This window comes from Nematostella vectensis, chromosome 4 (genome assembly GCF_932526225.1).
Source record: "Nematostella vectensis chromosome 4, jaNemVect1.1, whole genome shotgun sequence".
NCBI lineage: Eukaryota > Metazoa > Cnidaria > Anthozoa > Actiniaria > Edwardsiidae > Nematostella > Nematostella vectensis.
This window is the reverse complement of record NC_064037.1, coordinates 14256171-14272576: the sequence shown is the minus strand read 5'-3', so window position 1 is coordinate 14272576 and position 16406 is coordinate 14256171. Positions and strand designations below refer to the sequence as shown.

General features: G+C 39.8%; 1 protein-coding gene across 2 annotated transcripts in view; it reads left to right on the top strand.

The window, feature by feature from the left end:
* LOC5510936 (helicase SRCAP) overlaps window positions 1-14702 on the top strand; it is a 31078-nt gene extending 16376 nt beyond the window's left edge. For both annotated transcript variants that reach the window (XM_032380176.2, XM_032380175.2), the window contains exons 19-40: window positions 484-660; window positions 857-976; window positions 1110-1172; window positions 1435-1515; window positions 2070-2201; window positions 3563-3598; window positions 4385-4509; window positions 5682-5756; window positions 6122-6275; window positions 7004-7054; window positions 7203-7328; window positions 8782-8838; window positions 9485-9559; window positions 10055-10191; window positions 10599-10652; window positions 10729-10822; window positions 10894-11121; window positions 11388-11457; window positions 12021-12214; window positions 12588-12743; window positions 12950-12992; window positions 13520-14702. In XM_032380176.2, the coding sequence (XP_032236067.2) occupies window positions 484-660; window positions 857-976; window positions 1110-1172; window positions 1435-1515; window positions 2070-2201; window positions 3563-3598; window positions 4385-4509; window positions 5682-5756; window positions 6122-6275; window positions 7004-7054; window positions 7203-7328; window positions 8782-8838; window positions 9485-9559; window positions 10055-10191; window positions 10599-10652; window positions 10729-10822; window positions 10894-11121; window positions 11388-11457; window positions 12021-12214; window positions 12588-12743; window positions 12950-12992; window positions 13520-14367 (3096 nt within the window). In that variant the 3' untranslated portion in view covers window positions 14368-14702. The remainder of the gene's footprint in view (window positions 1-483; window positions 661-856; window positions 977-1109; window positions 1173-1434; window positions 1516-2069; window positions 2202-3562; window positions 3599-4384; window positions 4510-5681; window positions 5757-6121; window positions 6276-7003; window positions 7055-7202; window positions 7329-8781; window positions 8839-9484; window positions 9560-10054; window positions 10192-10598; window positions 10653-10728; window positions 10823-10893; window positions 11122-11387; window positions 11458-12020; window positions 12215-12587; window positions 12744-12949; window positions 12993-13519) is intronic.
* The last annotated feature ends 1704 nt before the right edge of the window (window positions 14703-16406 follow it).

Sequence of the window (16406 nt, the reverse complement as noted above, 5' to 3'; positions counted from 1 at the left end):
GCATATTTTGGATGTCCAAAGTTTGATCAACCAAGTATGATGCTTAATGAAATTGCCATTTTTGACTGAAATTTTGGTCTTTATCAGGCCACATAAGTAGTAGTTTTTTTGTTCACACTAACACTTCAGCAAAGTTTAAAATTTATCTTTGGTTGCTAGTATTCCAATGTCTGTTGGGGCTCCCATCCCCATTCAGATCATGACGCTCAGCTAGAGTAACTCCCTTTCACAAGCTGTCAGAACTTTGTCTATAATGGACAGTGGTTTGTCAGTCCCCAGACAGTGATACAGATTAACCTGTTTTTGAGAAAATGCAATCTTTATAACCAGGTTAAAATGAAAAAGGCTTGTAACCCCTAGAGAGATTCAAACCTAATAGGTACCATGACACCAAATAATAACATGCTTCTGTAAAAGAAAAGGAAATAAACCGTCTAGCATACACAGATTGGTGGTGTTATTGATAGCTTGTGTATCTTTCAGGCAAGTCTCAAAGAGTTATTCAACATTGAGGCTCCAGAAGGGCCTGAAGCACCAACCCCTGTCAAGCAACCTGAAGAGAAACCTGAAGAGGAAAACCAACAGAAGACTAAAACCACAGAAAGAGACCAGACTTCAGGTGGCCCAGAGCCCAAAGTCACTCAGAATCTATTTGAACAGGTAATGGAGAATGAATTATGATGAACTTGATTTGAGGCACTATTGCTATACATGGTGTTTGCAATAAGCCATGCATTTAGCATCTGTAGTCAGTCAGTGAGTTAGATACCACCATACCATAACATATCAGTGTAGTATAATAAGTATGCCAGAGATTGTAGATGTTGTTATTCATGAAGTGTATTGGATATAACAGGCCCTCCTAGATGCTGAGGATGAGACAGACGCCTGTGCGGCAACACGAGCCAAAGCCGAACAGGCAGCTGAGTTAGCAGAGTTTGATGAGGGGATCCCATATGCTGACGAAGCAGCAAGAGTGAGCATTCAACTACTCAAGTCAAACATTATACACAAATCCCTAAATGTCTAGTTTGCATCTTTCACTTTTTTGTGGGTTTCTAGATATCTAATATCCCATTTTTCCAACTAAAACAACATTATCTTTTTAGGACTCTCAAAGAGAAGATGAGTTCTCAAAGGTGGAGGAAGAACTTGTAGCTTTGGAAAGTCAGGTATGTTTCTCGGTTTGTGATTACTGTACCTGATTGTGTGTGCCATTACTGGTTGCCATGCTGGTATTCCAATGTCTGTTGGGGCTCCCCTCCCCAACCAGATCATGACACTCAGCTAGAAGAACTCCCTTTTACAAGCTGTCAGAACTTTGTCAATAATTGGCAGTGGTTTGACAGTCCCCAGACCGGGAAACAATCCATCTTACGAGTCAGTGCCCCAATGCTGTTTTACCAGGATTCTCAACATTTAATTCTCTTTCAGCTTACCTCAATTGAAAGGTTTGCTGTGCGCTACCTAGAAACCACTGGAGGATACATCACAGTGGAACAAATAAAGGAAGAGGTCAGTAGGGCTAGTCTACATTTGTTACTTTATGAGCAGCAATCGCTGGTATTCCCATGTCTGTTGGGGCTCACATCCCCATTCAGATCATGACGCTCAGCTAGAGTAACTCCCTTTTACAAGCTGTCAGAACTTTGTCTATAATGGACAGTGGTTTGTCAGTCCCCAGACAGGGATACAACTTCAGTATAACTTTCTAAACTTGCCGGAATTTACATTGTGACATCGTTAGATTATGGTCATTTTTAACCTTATTATTATTTTCGAAACTAGATAAAACTCGTTGTTGTTATTCGTAAATCCAATCCTTGCATTATGCAACTTTTCATGTAAAATGATGTAGCCAAGTCCATCAATAAAATGAATTGTTGAACAATTTTAATAGTAAACAGAATTGTTATGTAAGTGATAAAAAGAACTTAAGGGTCCCACTTGTCTTCTACTTCTGTTTGTTCTACTGTCCATGTCTTTTATGTCACTATTGCTTTCATCTCTGGTTGTAAATGTGTTTGAGTAGTATAGATAGTAAATGTGGAATCCTACTAATCTTCTAGCAACAAGTCGAGATTGCCAAGAAGGACTGGGAGATTGACCATCTTGTGGCCCTGAAGGAGCAAGAAGAAAAGCGTGCTGCAGAAGACGAAGATGAGATCTTGTTCACCTACAGCAGAGAGAACTCAACACAGGTTAAAAAATCAAAACCCAAATCACGATCCAATAGTAGATGTAGCTCAAAAAGCACTGAATCTAAAAAGTCTAAAGGGAAAAGCAGTAGTGCTGGTTCACAACAGAAGAAACCGTCTGTCCGGGACAGTCGCCCTTCTGAGCGCTCATCCAGGGCTAGTAGCCGTAGTAGTAGTTGTAGCAGCTCAGGAAGGATCAGGCGCAGGCCCAAGCCAAAGGACTTCCCCTGAAAAATTCCTAGATTTTTTTTTTCTAATTGTACAGCCACTGTTTGGAATAATTCTATTATCATTCAAAAAGCTTGATATAGATATATGACAAAATATAATTGAAACTCTGAGTCAATTATCACACTCGATTTGTTCAGATCGTCCTATGCACATAATGCCATATGGTTGGATGCATTAATGATATAGTAAACTCTAAGGTATTAGGTTGTTTGAACAATCACAGAAATGAAAAAAAAAATAAAATAAATTGTGAAAATGGAACAGGTTGTGTCTGGTGTACATTCTTTTCTTGACTGAATGATGGCTGGAGTAAGCTATTTCCTGGCTTACTCTGTCTCTCGTTCTTGGCACAGTATGCAGTAATCAGGGGCAAGGCTGTTGGTGTCCTCAGTGTTAATGTTGCTTGTGCAGGCCAGCATGTTTGCAAGTGTGCTGCCAATTAGTTATTTACCAAGACTAGAAACAGAAGCAGTATGCTATTGTATACTATCTAAACAAATATTTGATGTGACCTTAACAGATGACCGATACTATTAATCCTATGAAGCAACAGCTCTAGCATGATTCACACCTAGACTGTGATGTAAACTGCCAAACAACCGGTTGCTTTTCAGATTATTTGTATCAGTAGTCTGAGAGTTCTTTGTCATGTTCATTTGAAATTTGGGACTACTTTATCAAAACCAGGCTAGAAGTGTGGTGTGTGGCTTCAAATTCTAAAGTGTTTGTTGTGGACTGTTATAAGTTAGGACACCAGCACCTTGCATGCATGCTTGTGCCATTTCACTCAAGCAAAGAATGTGTGACAGATGCACTTTGGACCAAGCAACCAGCCCTGTTAGCCTTCCTGTGCTGTCTATTTGCAACTTGAAACCTTAATATGATAATATTCCTCGTAATCCTCTGTACCAAGAATCCTCTTAAGAATATTTACTTCACCTCTATTTACTTCACTTTTCTCTATTTGCCCCATTTGATGGAATTATAAGAATATGCAACATACCATTCAGTCATAGAAGTGTCAAATTATCTTCACTGAGGACTATTTTGAAAAAGGTGTGCACATCAGTGGACCACAAGCTTTAGGCCTGATAGTGACATCTAGTGTGTTAACTATAGCACTCAATTTACAGGTGTACATAAATGACATTACTGATGAGGAGATGAAGGTAAGAAGTCATTCACCTCACAAAAAGCTGTTTAAATTACCAAAAGCCAATCTTGGGGCATAGCCAGTGTAAAGCATCAGCATATGGCTTTATTCATTACAACTGTCGGTCGATAGCACAGCTTCAATTTATTAGAGAAGTGGGGTGACCCCCTGGGAATGGATTTGCTGTAATTCTAAATGGAGTTATTCTTTAACGCAAAAGCCTTTCCAACTGATGTATTTTTGTAGTTAGAGTCTGGGCTGTTTTGGGTGGTTTTTCACAGTTGCAATTTCCTAAAGAAGCAACTTGTGCACAATACACTGGTTCTTACACCAGCACGGGCGTAGCCAAGGGGGGTGGCCTAGGGCACCTCCCTTTTAGCAGTGAAAAATACAGTTAATGTATGAGACATCTAAAATACAGGAGAAAATGCCTTGAAAGTCCCTTTGGCGCCCCCGCCTGTTAAATATCCTGGCTATGCAGCTGACCAGTGTTGAGCCTGAATGTTGTGCTTATTTTGCCAGTTATGTAGGAGGAAAAATCAATTTTTCCTTCAGGAAGGAAACTTTTTTTAGAAGACACCCCACCACCTTGAATTTTCACACATCCTTGTGGGAATTTGTTTTCACAGGCCATTGCCCTTGTGCATCAAAAAGATGCAAAATCTTGTGACTTTTCTTTATCTTCTGGTTTTGTGTATGGCTGGAAACCGATAATCACCCTGTATTTATGATTCCTTGGTGCCTGTCCAGCAGATGCAGTAAACTTTGAAACTAGGCTATTCACTTCTGTTGTTTTTCCCAGATTTGGACTCCGCCTACACCACCCCGGGATGACATGGATGATGTATACATTGATCCAACTGTGGTCCACCTGTACCAGACCACACCCTATGACGAGAACCACTTGCCAGCCTTGCATACAACAAGGTGAGGTTTTTATTGGGGCTAATTAAGTTGACTTTTCGATCACCACTGTACCTCACTCAAGCTCTAGTTCACCTAAAACTGGTAGTCAACTCTGCCAAATTTACCTATTCAAGGTTAGTGCCTCCTAATTGGTATTTTTATTTTTTCCAAAATCATATGAGTCTTGTTAACCAGAGGCCACCAAAATCTTGTGAAAAGAAATACAACTTCATCAAAGTTGTTTTTACTTGAAAATTTCACAAGAGTTGTCAGATTTTTACTTTAAAACATTCCACGGGCCCGTTTCTCAAAACTCCTGGTAATTTACGGGCCTCAAAACTTATCGGGAGACTTGCTAGGTTTGCATTTCCAGCGAAAGAAGTTAAGATATTATAGCTAAAACATCCAAAAACATGAGCAACATGAAGTGAAATATTGCAGTGTGACTGTTTACAATTCTCGCGAGCAGCATGTCAAACTGATTGACAGCTAGCTCTCAAGAGAATTGATTTGATTGGTTGTGGGGTGAGATGGTCGCCTCTGATTGGTGCAGGTTTCCTGGGACGACGTAAATCGGCAGGAAAACCATACCGAGGAAGTTTACGTGAAGAATGCCACTGCAAAACATTGTACAATAATATGTAGCAGGAATATTTTGATGTTTTCTTTTAACAACTGCGAAAAGGTTTTGTTTCATCCGTTTGAAGTGTGACAACATTGTTTGCGTATGCCAAAACAAGCGTGCGCAGCATGCTTTCTTGTATGCGTAGGTGAGAATGCGCACCAGCAATAGTAGGCACCAACCTTAGCCTGAGAGAAGTCGAATTAAAGACAAATATTTGGCAGGGTTGACTACCTGTTTTGGTGATCTATATTTATACTCTGGTGAACAAACACCACTATTTGTGTATTTTGATTGATTAAGTCAGTAATTTTGTATTTTACAAACGACTTTAAATGTTTTCTTTACAAATGTGCAGCTATGGCATAAGTATTATTCAGATTTGATAGTCCAGGTTTGTATTGATGTGCGAGTAAATAAAAGTGTGTATGCCCAGGAAAAACAGGTTAAAAAAGCTATCAGCTGGTGCTTCCCAAGGGCTGTGGTATGGGTACTGCCGTTTTAAGTTGCTATATACTTGTCCAGTCCAGTGAACATATATATTTGTTACTATCATCTCTCCTCGAACTAGACGGTATTACAGTAGCAAGAGGATGGTTCACAGAACTGTCACATTCTTCAGAGACCACCTTCAGGGGGCTGCAAAGTAAGTTGGCTTTCACATTGAACTAAAAAGTAGGGTGTACTTTTATATCATCTCTCAATGCTGGTATGGTGTGATTGCTCTCTTCACAACTGCTTTATTTTGCCATTTGGGCTCTTATTGATGTTTTGGTTCATGGCGGGGGGGGGGGGGGTTAATTTGAAAGTGGACATTTATTTCATACTTTAGCCTTTAGAGGGGGTACCAATTTGAAAGAAGAGTGCTCATGTGCACATTTGCAGTAAATAGAGATGATCATTTTTGTCAATTCATGACTGGTTCAAAGAGGAACTGAGGGAAAGAATATATCCTCTAAAACTTCACCGTATATTTCCTAGGAAAGAATTGACATGCATTGTTTTTAACAGGGATAAAATCCACAGACCTGCATCAGTTTTTGACAGAGTTGGATTTGAGTCATTTGGCCGCCGACGCAGAGATTCTTTTACTAAAAGAACAAAGTTGAAGTTGATGAAACAACCTTCAATGCAGACAATAATGAAACAGCCTGATTCCTCTCAGGTATTGTGTTGACTACTGTGTTCATAGGGAAATCCAATCAATGAACGTATAGGTGCAGGAGCACAGGGAAATCCAATCAATGTACGTATAGGTGCAGGAGCACAGGGAAATCCAATCAATGTAGGTATAGGTGCAGGAGCACCTATCTTTTCTTCCAAGCATAATTTTGACCTCGATACAACGATATTACTGATTCTGTCTATCAACAAAGAGAAAAAAACGCAAGACACCGCACACGTAAAGTACAGTTAATCGATTATCTTGAATTAAGAGAGTAACTGTACAGTCTTACACAGAGTACAGTTACAGTATTATTATTTTGTAAAAGTTCATAATAAACCCGACCTTGCTGCAATGATATTTTTAATGGATTTTCCTTTATATCGTAAAATCGAGAACCTCTTTTTAATGATACCTCGGTTTTTCAATACATTTTCTTTCTCCCGAGCCACATCGTAAAATCCAGGTTCCACTGTGTATGGCATTTCTTTGAAAGGAAATTTGAGTTAAAGTATCTTGTTTCTTAAATCAACTGATAGAAGCATTCGTTGAGTCTAGAGGTGGCCCGCCTCTCTGGTTGAAAGTCTCGAAATGATTAATTGAATTACTTGGTTCCGCTTATTATTTATCTATATTTCCATTTAACACATGAAAACAATGGAACCTGGATCAATTTAGTCTGAATTATTTTCATTCTGTAACTCACAATGTTTTAATAATTTTCACAGGGCACTGGAGTACCAGAATGGCTTGTACATGAGGACTGGTCACTACTTCAGGTGAGTTTTATCTAAGCATACAGTATGTAATATATATCTATCAAATGACAATTTTTCTTTAGTTTGAGCTTATATATATCTTTTATGGGGCAATTCATCCACCTCTTTCCTTCAGGTTTACTGATAATCGTGTTTATTGCTTTCCCAGGCTGTGAATTCACTTCAGGAACTCCCAGTTGATCTTACTGTAGGAGTACCTAGCCAAACACCAAACTGGGATATTGTTTGTGATATTGTAAATCTTACAAGCAGGACCTACCGATCACCAAGACAGGTGAGTGAAAAATATCATGCAGCTTGACGATGCACAGTAATACAGACCTGTAATAAGTTTAAAAAATTCAGATCACAGGTTTTAACTTGTGAAAAAAGAATGAAAAGAATATATATATAATAAATATATATACAATCATCTGCCAACCCAAACTATCAACTCTAAATAAACGCAATGAACTCGTGTCCTCGTGCCGCCACAGAAACAAAGCCCTGCTACGAAACAATTAGAACTGTTAATCCCGTCACCGTTAAATTTTCGCGCTATCAATTTTTCACACGTTCCGCCCTGCATATTTATGTAACTCGCTATTGTTCCTCTTGCCGCCTTAGCTAAAACTCACAGTCTATTATTATGTAAATTTCAATGTTAATAGTATATATACGATGGTAGGAATATTCTCATTAAATCCCCTGATGAGTGGGCAACCACGAAACAGACCTGTAGGGAAACCTATGTAGTTTGTATTTTTCTCAAACCAACACTATACACCGCTCTACTTTCAAGTATTGAGCACTTTCTATGAAAGCCTTCAACCATCATTTTATATATATATATACCGTACCGTAAGGTTGTTCCACTCCTCAGTTAAACCTTTTTACAACTGTAACACTGACGTACGTCTACGAAATTATGTATGGTTTCGTGAGATGCAAAATTTAACATATAATATGGCCGTTACAAACTGCGCGCGTTATAAGATTGTCAAGCGCGCGCTACATTACCTGTTCTAGAATCGTTAAATTAAGAACATATTTGCGCCTGTGCCTACATATCGAGACAAGCTCGTTTCTCCTATTCGGTGTTGCCATATTTGGTTTAGTTATGATATGACATGACATGACATGACATGATATATATATATCATGTCATATGTCATGTCATATATATATATGTATATATATATATATAAACTTGATTGAAAATTCCCGTCAGCCAACAGCCAGTCTATCTAAAAGGATCCAAGATACCAGGGCTCAGTAGCGAAAATATAAATATACCAGTGTGAAGAAAGATGCTACGATTCCCAACTTTTAGACATATTAAAAATTTACTAAACGTTTCGGCCCTTCGGCCTTCTTCAGTATAAAATAATTTTTTTTTTTTTTTAGTAAATAATTGCATCATCCAGTATGCTTCTCTATTGAGAAGAACACTGTCTAGACCAATCAGATCCTGCCTAGCTATTGTTTCAATTACAATGAATTTTTTTAGTAAATAATTGCTTCTTTTTTTTTAGTAAATAATTGCTATATATATATATATATATATATATATATATATATATATATATATATATATATATATATATATATTACCAATGATTTGACTATGCGTAAGACATTATTGGTAAAATTTCATCCGTAAGTGATTTGGAATTAGCCATGCTGTTGATGCTTACAGTACTGTTGATGTTTTGTTTGTGTTTGTTGACTTTGTTTGTTTGCCTCAGTGTCGTGACCGCTACATCAACATGATCATGCCAAGAGAAGAGGGAAAGGTACCAATGGTGAGTAACATTTTCATCTTTGCCATTTCTTATTTAAACTGTATCTAAGAGTAATTTGGTCTGTTTGCAATGTTTTTTTTTTTTCAATTTGTCCTTTATTTATATATTGGGCTATGTGCCTGACAGTTGGGAAAGGTCCTCAATGGACTAAATTCCCTACAGTTTTCAGTTTATTCAAATAAACCAGCAAATTGTTAGCCTAGTGAGTTCAAAGTATCCTACATTTGTTTAGAAATAATTGAATTGAGGCTTGTTGTTGAAATTGAATGTTTTTGCTTGCTTATATTCACCATATACTGTTTTTTTAGTGAATTTTATCTGCTACAATAACATTCTGGAAAGCTGTTTATAGTGCATACACAAGCAAGAAAAAAATTCAAATTCGTCAACAAAGCTCAATTCAGATTCGCTTACCCTTTCTAAACAAATATAGAATACTTTGAACTCATAAGGTTGACAATTTACCATGATGTTTAAGCAAATTGAGAACTGAACAACAGTGTGTTTCTGGTATATTTCTGTTTAGACAAAATAGCAGGGTTTTTTTTTTTTTCGGGCTGTTTAATTTGTCCTTTATAGAAAATTGTCTCTTGTTGGCTGCTTTGTAATTTTCAAACTAAGTTTGGTTTAAATGCTGTGACTGCAGCCAATTGATGAATCCCTGAAGAAAATAAAGACCAAAATGAAGGCCTTTCAAGCCCCACATCAGATGTCTAATAAGGTTTGTAGGGGTGATTTCTATCTAACCCTATCCTCCCTGGAAAATAATGTTAATTTCTCATTTAAGGCCCTACCAGTCTTTCCAGATATATGTTACAGGGTTCAATTTTTGCACTCAATCACTTAAGTAAAGCCCTGTGCAAACTGCGCCAGCGCTGGCCAGCATTGCTGGGGAATTCTTGCTCGACTGACCACAAGACAAAGGAAATGTCAGAAAGTCCATTTCCCATTTTGACATTTCCTTTGTCCTAAACTCTGTCAAGCAAAAATGCTGCACACTAAAATAACTAAAAGGACTAAAATGATGTCCGGTTAGCTAGCAAATGAAAAAAAAAAAAACTGTAACTTCACTGGTTTTATAAAAAAGGCTCTTAGTTCCAATTTGAACACAGAAAGCTATCAACATTTTTATTGAAACCTGACTTTTGTGCATCTCCATTGTTTCATCTTATTGATTAGTTTCTGTAAGGAGTTTAATATCTGTTGATTCTGGCAGCCCAAGCATGGCAAGACGTTCAAGACTTACTCCCTTCTAGCTCAAGATGCTGGTCGAGCTCCCACGCAACTGCACAACACGCTCTTTGAACTTGTAAAGAAAACAGCCAGCAAGCGCAAGCCTACAATGAAGCAAATGTGAGAATGTTTTGAGTTAGTGGGCGACAGAGAAGAATAACCAAAACACATAGGATGACAACTTTGTTTCAAGTTTCCCACTTAGCATTAACACTCTTTATTTGACCGTTGAATAGTGCAATTGAAGTTTGCAGCATGGATGCCCCTGGTCATTTCATTATAATTATAAAGAAAACTGCATGCAAGAGGGTATTAGCCCCCCCCCCCCCCCCCCACCCACCCCCATCCCTGGTCCCTAAAGGAATTATGGCACTGGTTTAAAGCCTCAGGCTCTTAGCCAGATTTTACACATTTTAATCAAAATATATATCTCCCTCAGCAAACATAAGCAGCTTGCTCCAGAAAATGATCTGTGCTCTTCCATGTGTTAAATCCTATTATTACTTTTTTAACCCTGCTATCCTCAGGTTGACCGACCCGCATACTAAGAACTCTAAGCACACCTCTGTGTTGGTAGCAAGGTAGGTAACACTATTTCTTACTGCCCTTTTGAATTCTTTGGTTTAATTCTATTCATCTGTGAAATGTGTTTTGTAGTGGCATATCTGAAGAGAAAACCATGAATCCAGTACAGCTGGCTACCATCAAAGCAGAGAGAATTGCCAGAGAGAAGGCGGCTCAGGCTGCTGCGGTAAGCTCTTGACTTAGTGGTAGAGTTTAATTCATCATGTCTTTCATTTATGGTGCTTTTTTTTTCTTCAGCTTCAGCAACAACAAGCTCAACAACAGCAGCAGCAGCAACAACAACAACAACAACCTGCTACCCAACCGCAGCACACGACACTACAAGCAGGTGCTCAGCCTGCCCCAAATCAGGGCTCAACTGGACAGGGTGCAGCACCCCAGGTGCACTTTACACAGAAGGCTGGCACCCAGCTCACTGCACAGAAGCTAACTGCAGTCTCTACACAGCTCACTTCCGTCGTCTCAGTATGTTGCATCCGCTGTTTGATTTTAAAGATGGATGATGATACATAATTTTTCAAAAGAAAAAGTCCCTGGAGAAAATCTTTGTCTGTCCGTTTAGCTATCGCTTTAATACTGTAGACTTTGTAATCATTCAGATGCTTAGCTGTGCTTTCAAATTTTTGTAACTTGTGTTTTTTGTTATTAAATCTGTAATAAAGATTGATCTGTTTGAGCTCATTTTAATATTCCTGTTTGTTGTAATTGCTGGGATGTTTTTTTTTCTATAGGGAGCACCTTTGCAGAAGTCTACAAACCTCCAGGGTGCATCTGTATCTACCGCTGGACTCCTGGCAAAAGGTCAGTATGTATGGACTGAAAACTGATTGTGCTCCTGCTGGTGTGAGAATCAGAGGAGTTGGTGTTGCCAGCAGATGAAGTATTGAAGGCTCAAGTGAGATTTTAAAAGTTATGCTGTATTCAATGAACCTCAATTTTATCCCTTTATTGAAGGGGTGGGGGCCATGGGTTGCAATGGCAACCTCTTCTTGTCTCACAGATGACTCCTTGCAAAACGGTCATAGATAACAAAGTAGTTTTTGTTTGAAATCAATATTCAACAATTTGTTTAGACAAAGTATCCTATATCCTCTTGACCAAATACTTCAATGACTTTAGCCGGGTTATCGTTAGTTATGTGGTCTTTGACATGCCCTTGCCTAAATACATGTAATCAGCTTTGGGAAGACACTTGAAATTGGTGAGAATGCTGTAATTTTAGCATCTACCTTGTTTTGTCTGTTTCTTGGTACTTTTTATTAAGTGTTAACTTCTGCCCTTTTGTCTGAGTGTCTTAATGTTATCTTGTTATTTGTTTTGTCTAAGTGCCTTGGGATTCTTAACTTCTACCTTGTTTTGTCTAGGTGGCTTAGTGCTAAGTGGATCTTCCATGCCAGGTGGGACGGGGACAAGTATAATCATCAATACGCCGACAGGGGCTGCGGCTGGTCTGAACTCCACACCATCTTCCTCATTTGCTAGCATCAACAAAAGGATGCAGAGCCAGGTGGTCGCCTCAGTTGGTCAGATGCAAACAGTAGCTACCAATGTACAGAGGGTGAGTCCACAATGAACACCAAGTGAATTTCACACTATAATGCTCAGGGGGTGGATCCAGGATTATCAAACATTTAATCTACATTTCTTCTAAAACGTTTATCCGACGGACCCGTTCCATCTTTCACTGTTTTTTTGCCCAACGGAGCGTGTAAAATTTAAAAGATCCAAAAAAATTTGAGTAAACTTCTGAAGTGGTTGAGTGCGCCAAGGGCCAACTTGGAAAAGAAAGAAAATTGAAAAATCTTTAAAACAATTGCTGGTCTATATTTTCCAGCAACGTTGTCAATGATTGCAGCACCAGCTTAGCTGGCGAGTTGCAAAGAAATGCGCAAGTTGTTTTTCCAAATGGTCTATTGTTTCTTCTATTTTAGAGTTTGCCTGGGACAGTAGCGAGCACTGGCCGTGCACGTACCCTGCAAGCCCCTACCACGTCAGTCACCCTCACCAGCGGTCAGCCGCAGACCTCCACCCAGCAAGTGATGACCACTGCCCTTGCCTCAGTCTCGTCTGCTGCCCTTGTGGCACAGGTAAGCCGTAGAATGGTATAGTCACACAGCTAGGACATCAGGGAAGAAAAGCTGAATCATGCCAGAATCCCCAAATTTAAGCCAACATACAAAGGAGTAAGCACATGGGGGCCTGGATATCAAAGTAGACCCCCTATAAAGAAGACCCCAGGAAGTGCATGTTTTTCTTTGCTTATTGTCTTGACACGTCTTTCTTGTCTTTCCAGATAGCACGGCAGTCCACCACTACAAGTGTGGCTTCAGCAGCAGGTAAAAGATATTTCTATAGCAGCACTTCAGAAGCAAATACGCCTATGTTTACTTTGAGAATGTCAAATGAAATGTTGATATCTGGATAAATCTATAGTAAAGGCTTGTTGATAAAACCATTGCTAGAGCTATCCCCAATATTACTGTGCGTGCTTATTTAGCGGGTTACAAAAGTCATATTAAAATTTCATTCAGTTTGATCATCCTAAAGCCGCATTGCCCCCAGTTCACTTCCGGAGGTCCGACGGAAACCTCAACCGTTAAAAGACAAAATAATCTATGAGAATCCGAGATATTTAACATGCCATCCGCTCTAAATTATCAATCACATCCTCGAAGAAACTTACAATATATACTATATAATATACACACTGCTTTCAATATTTTGAAATGTTTTTTTGGGTTTTCCGTTAAAAATCATCGAAGATTGTAACGTAATCGACCGGAAGTAAACTGGTGACAATGCGGCTTTAATTGTGAGGGTGTACTTTAATGTCGTTTAATGACACGTATTGTTCATTTTGCAGGTCATAACCTGTCTGTGGGGCAACATCATCTGGTGGCTCAAGCAAAGAACCTGACCCCACAACAGCTAGCCATTCTCAGACAGCAGCCAGCACAACAGGCGCAGCTTAAGCGAATCCTGCAACAGCAGCAGCTGAAACAATTACAGATGCAGCGACAACAGCAACAGCAGCAACAAGGTAGACAGGCTGCTGCTGCTGCCGCCAACAAGGCACCCATGCCGACTGTCTCTGGAGCAGCTGTAGCTGGGAATACAGTGCAGCAGAAGCAGCAGTTATTGCAGCAGCAACATCCCAAGTTACTACAACAGAAAGTGTCTCAGCAGCCACTTACCCAACAGCAGCTGCAGCAGATACTCCGGCAGAAGCAGCTCACACCACAACAGCAGCTCCAGATCCAACGCCTGCAGATGTACAACCAACAAATGCAGAAGCAAAAGCAACAACAACAGCAACAACAACAACAACAGCAGGGTGGTGCTGGCGGTTCGCCAGTGGCATCTGTAGCAGCTGCAGCTCAAAGAGTCCCCTCGCCATCTACCTCACAAGTGGTCACCTCGCAGACGCCCATCAGTCAGCAGGGAGGTGTCACCCTCATGGTGACCCAGCAGCACAAGCAGGTACTTGCTCCGACACAGGTACAGCAACAGCAGCCGTCAGGTGCTTCAGCGCCTACAGGGTCACCAACAGTGGCTGCTGCAACTGTGACACAGACGTCTGGGCAAGGCTTCCCACCTGGAACCCAACAGCAGCAGCAACAACAACAGCAACAACAACAGCAACAACAACAACAGTCACAATCACACCAGTCACCCTACACAATGAGACTGAGAAACCCTCCCAAGCACTGAGTGGGATTAGACGTGTGTGCGTGTATTTCGATAGTGTGTTGGGCCATGATTTTTGTAGGCGAGCGACGAGTGAAGTCTAGATATTTTCCTTTTCCATGCATTTTAAACGGTCATATTATTTGTGCACCTCGTGGTTGTATTTTTGCTATCGCGACTTTTTTGCTCTGTAAAATTTTGCAAATGTAAATATTTTATGTTAGTGGTTTACCACCATTGTTCGTTTCGAGCCAACCTATTCAGGGGACATTTATCAATGTGTTTGTGCCGCAATCAAGCGACATGTATCATTATTGTAAACTTTACTATTTAGTTGGATTAAAAATGTTCCTACACTTCTCAAGTCCAACTTGAACCATTTTAGTATGTCGTAGCCACGTGTAGCCGACGGATAGCAAACACAAACAGGCTATAAGGTGTGGGGATTCACTCTGACCTGTCGGCGAAGTCGGGCGAAGGTGAGATACCGTAGGCCAAGTCATTCCTGGCTTCCTTATAAGGAGGGGGAAGGGGGAGGGGGGGGGGGGGCGCCAAGAAGGGTTGACAGTCGAACTGAAGGTGACAATGGGATAACGTGTACTTTTTTTATTGACTCGTTTACATAATCCCCAGGAAATCAATCGCCAATGCAAATTGGTTTGCATAGCGCCAGTAATGAGGCGCCTATTTCTCCTCAAACCCTTATCACCTTGTATTTTTGAGATAATTCCTTCTAAAAGTACTCTCCTTTCTTTTGCCATTTACTCTGGTGGCATCCTCACCCTGAAAAGTGTTGACAATTTTGGACTTAAAAAGCGGTAGCAGTTGTTACAATTTATAGAAAATAGCATCATTAACAACTTTTTTTTTCTGCGCTTCCCCCTCCTCTCCAATTTAAAATGTTGGGAGGTGGACCGTCACAATCATCCTAGATTCCGTCACCTTATAGAGGTGAAGTTGCAAAAAAAAAACTTGACATAAAGAAAACATACACAAACGGCAATTGATTGTGACGGTCCGTCATTATACCAATAATATATAGATTTAGGCATTGCCTAAAAGCGGAGCTCCAAACGACCACATCTTTGCTAATTTTCGCCTAGTAATAAATATTATATTTCTGTTTTTGACGACTTCAACGATCAGATCACTCGACCAACCTAGTTATGCCGCCTTCCCCCCACATCTGCATGACACACAACTAGTTTAGTTGTCATACGATGTTCCGGTGTCAGGGTAGTTTTAATTTTTTGACGTCTCATTGCAACCCACTTGAAACATACATCACACCTACCAAGTTTTGTTGTCACACGATGTTTCTTTAATAAAGTATATTTTTTATGACGTTAGCATATTTTTTAATCTAGTGACGTCACAATCACCTGACCATATTGTTGCACCCCCCATAACATCTTCATGACACATACGAAGATTGGTTGTTATATGATGTTTTGTTTATGCGATATGGATATTTTTGTTCTTAGTGAAATCGTAATAATCTTGCTTTTAGTGACTTCTCAAATCACCTGACCATATTTTTTTACCCCCCCTTGACACAAACATGACACCTGCCAAGTTTGGTTGTGAAACAATATTTCTTTCAAGAGATCTGAATGTTTTTGCTTTTTATTACGTTTTTTGCTTTAAGTGACGTCATACCACACGTGACCATATTGTTGCATCCCCCTTGACACCTACATAACACCTACCGAGTTTGGTTGCCATATGATGTTTCCTTCGTGAAATATAAATATTTTTGTTTTGATGACGTCAGCAATTTTTGCTTCTAGTGACGTCATCGTTGACGTCACAAATCATGTGACCACATATTTGCACCTCCCTTGACACATACATGACACCTGCCAAGTTTGGTTGTCATACGATGCTTTTAAACACCAAGGCGCGGTATAAAATGTCCTAAGCCCCGCCCCCCATTTTTTAAATGGAGGAAAGTCCAACATGGCGGCCATTACCGTTACGAGCCCAGCCAATAAAAAACGCCCCCAAATCTAATGATTTCATATCCAACGGATAAATAATTTCCCAAATGAAAGAAAAGATAT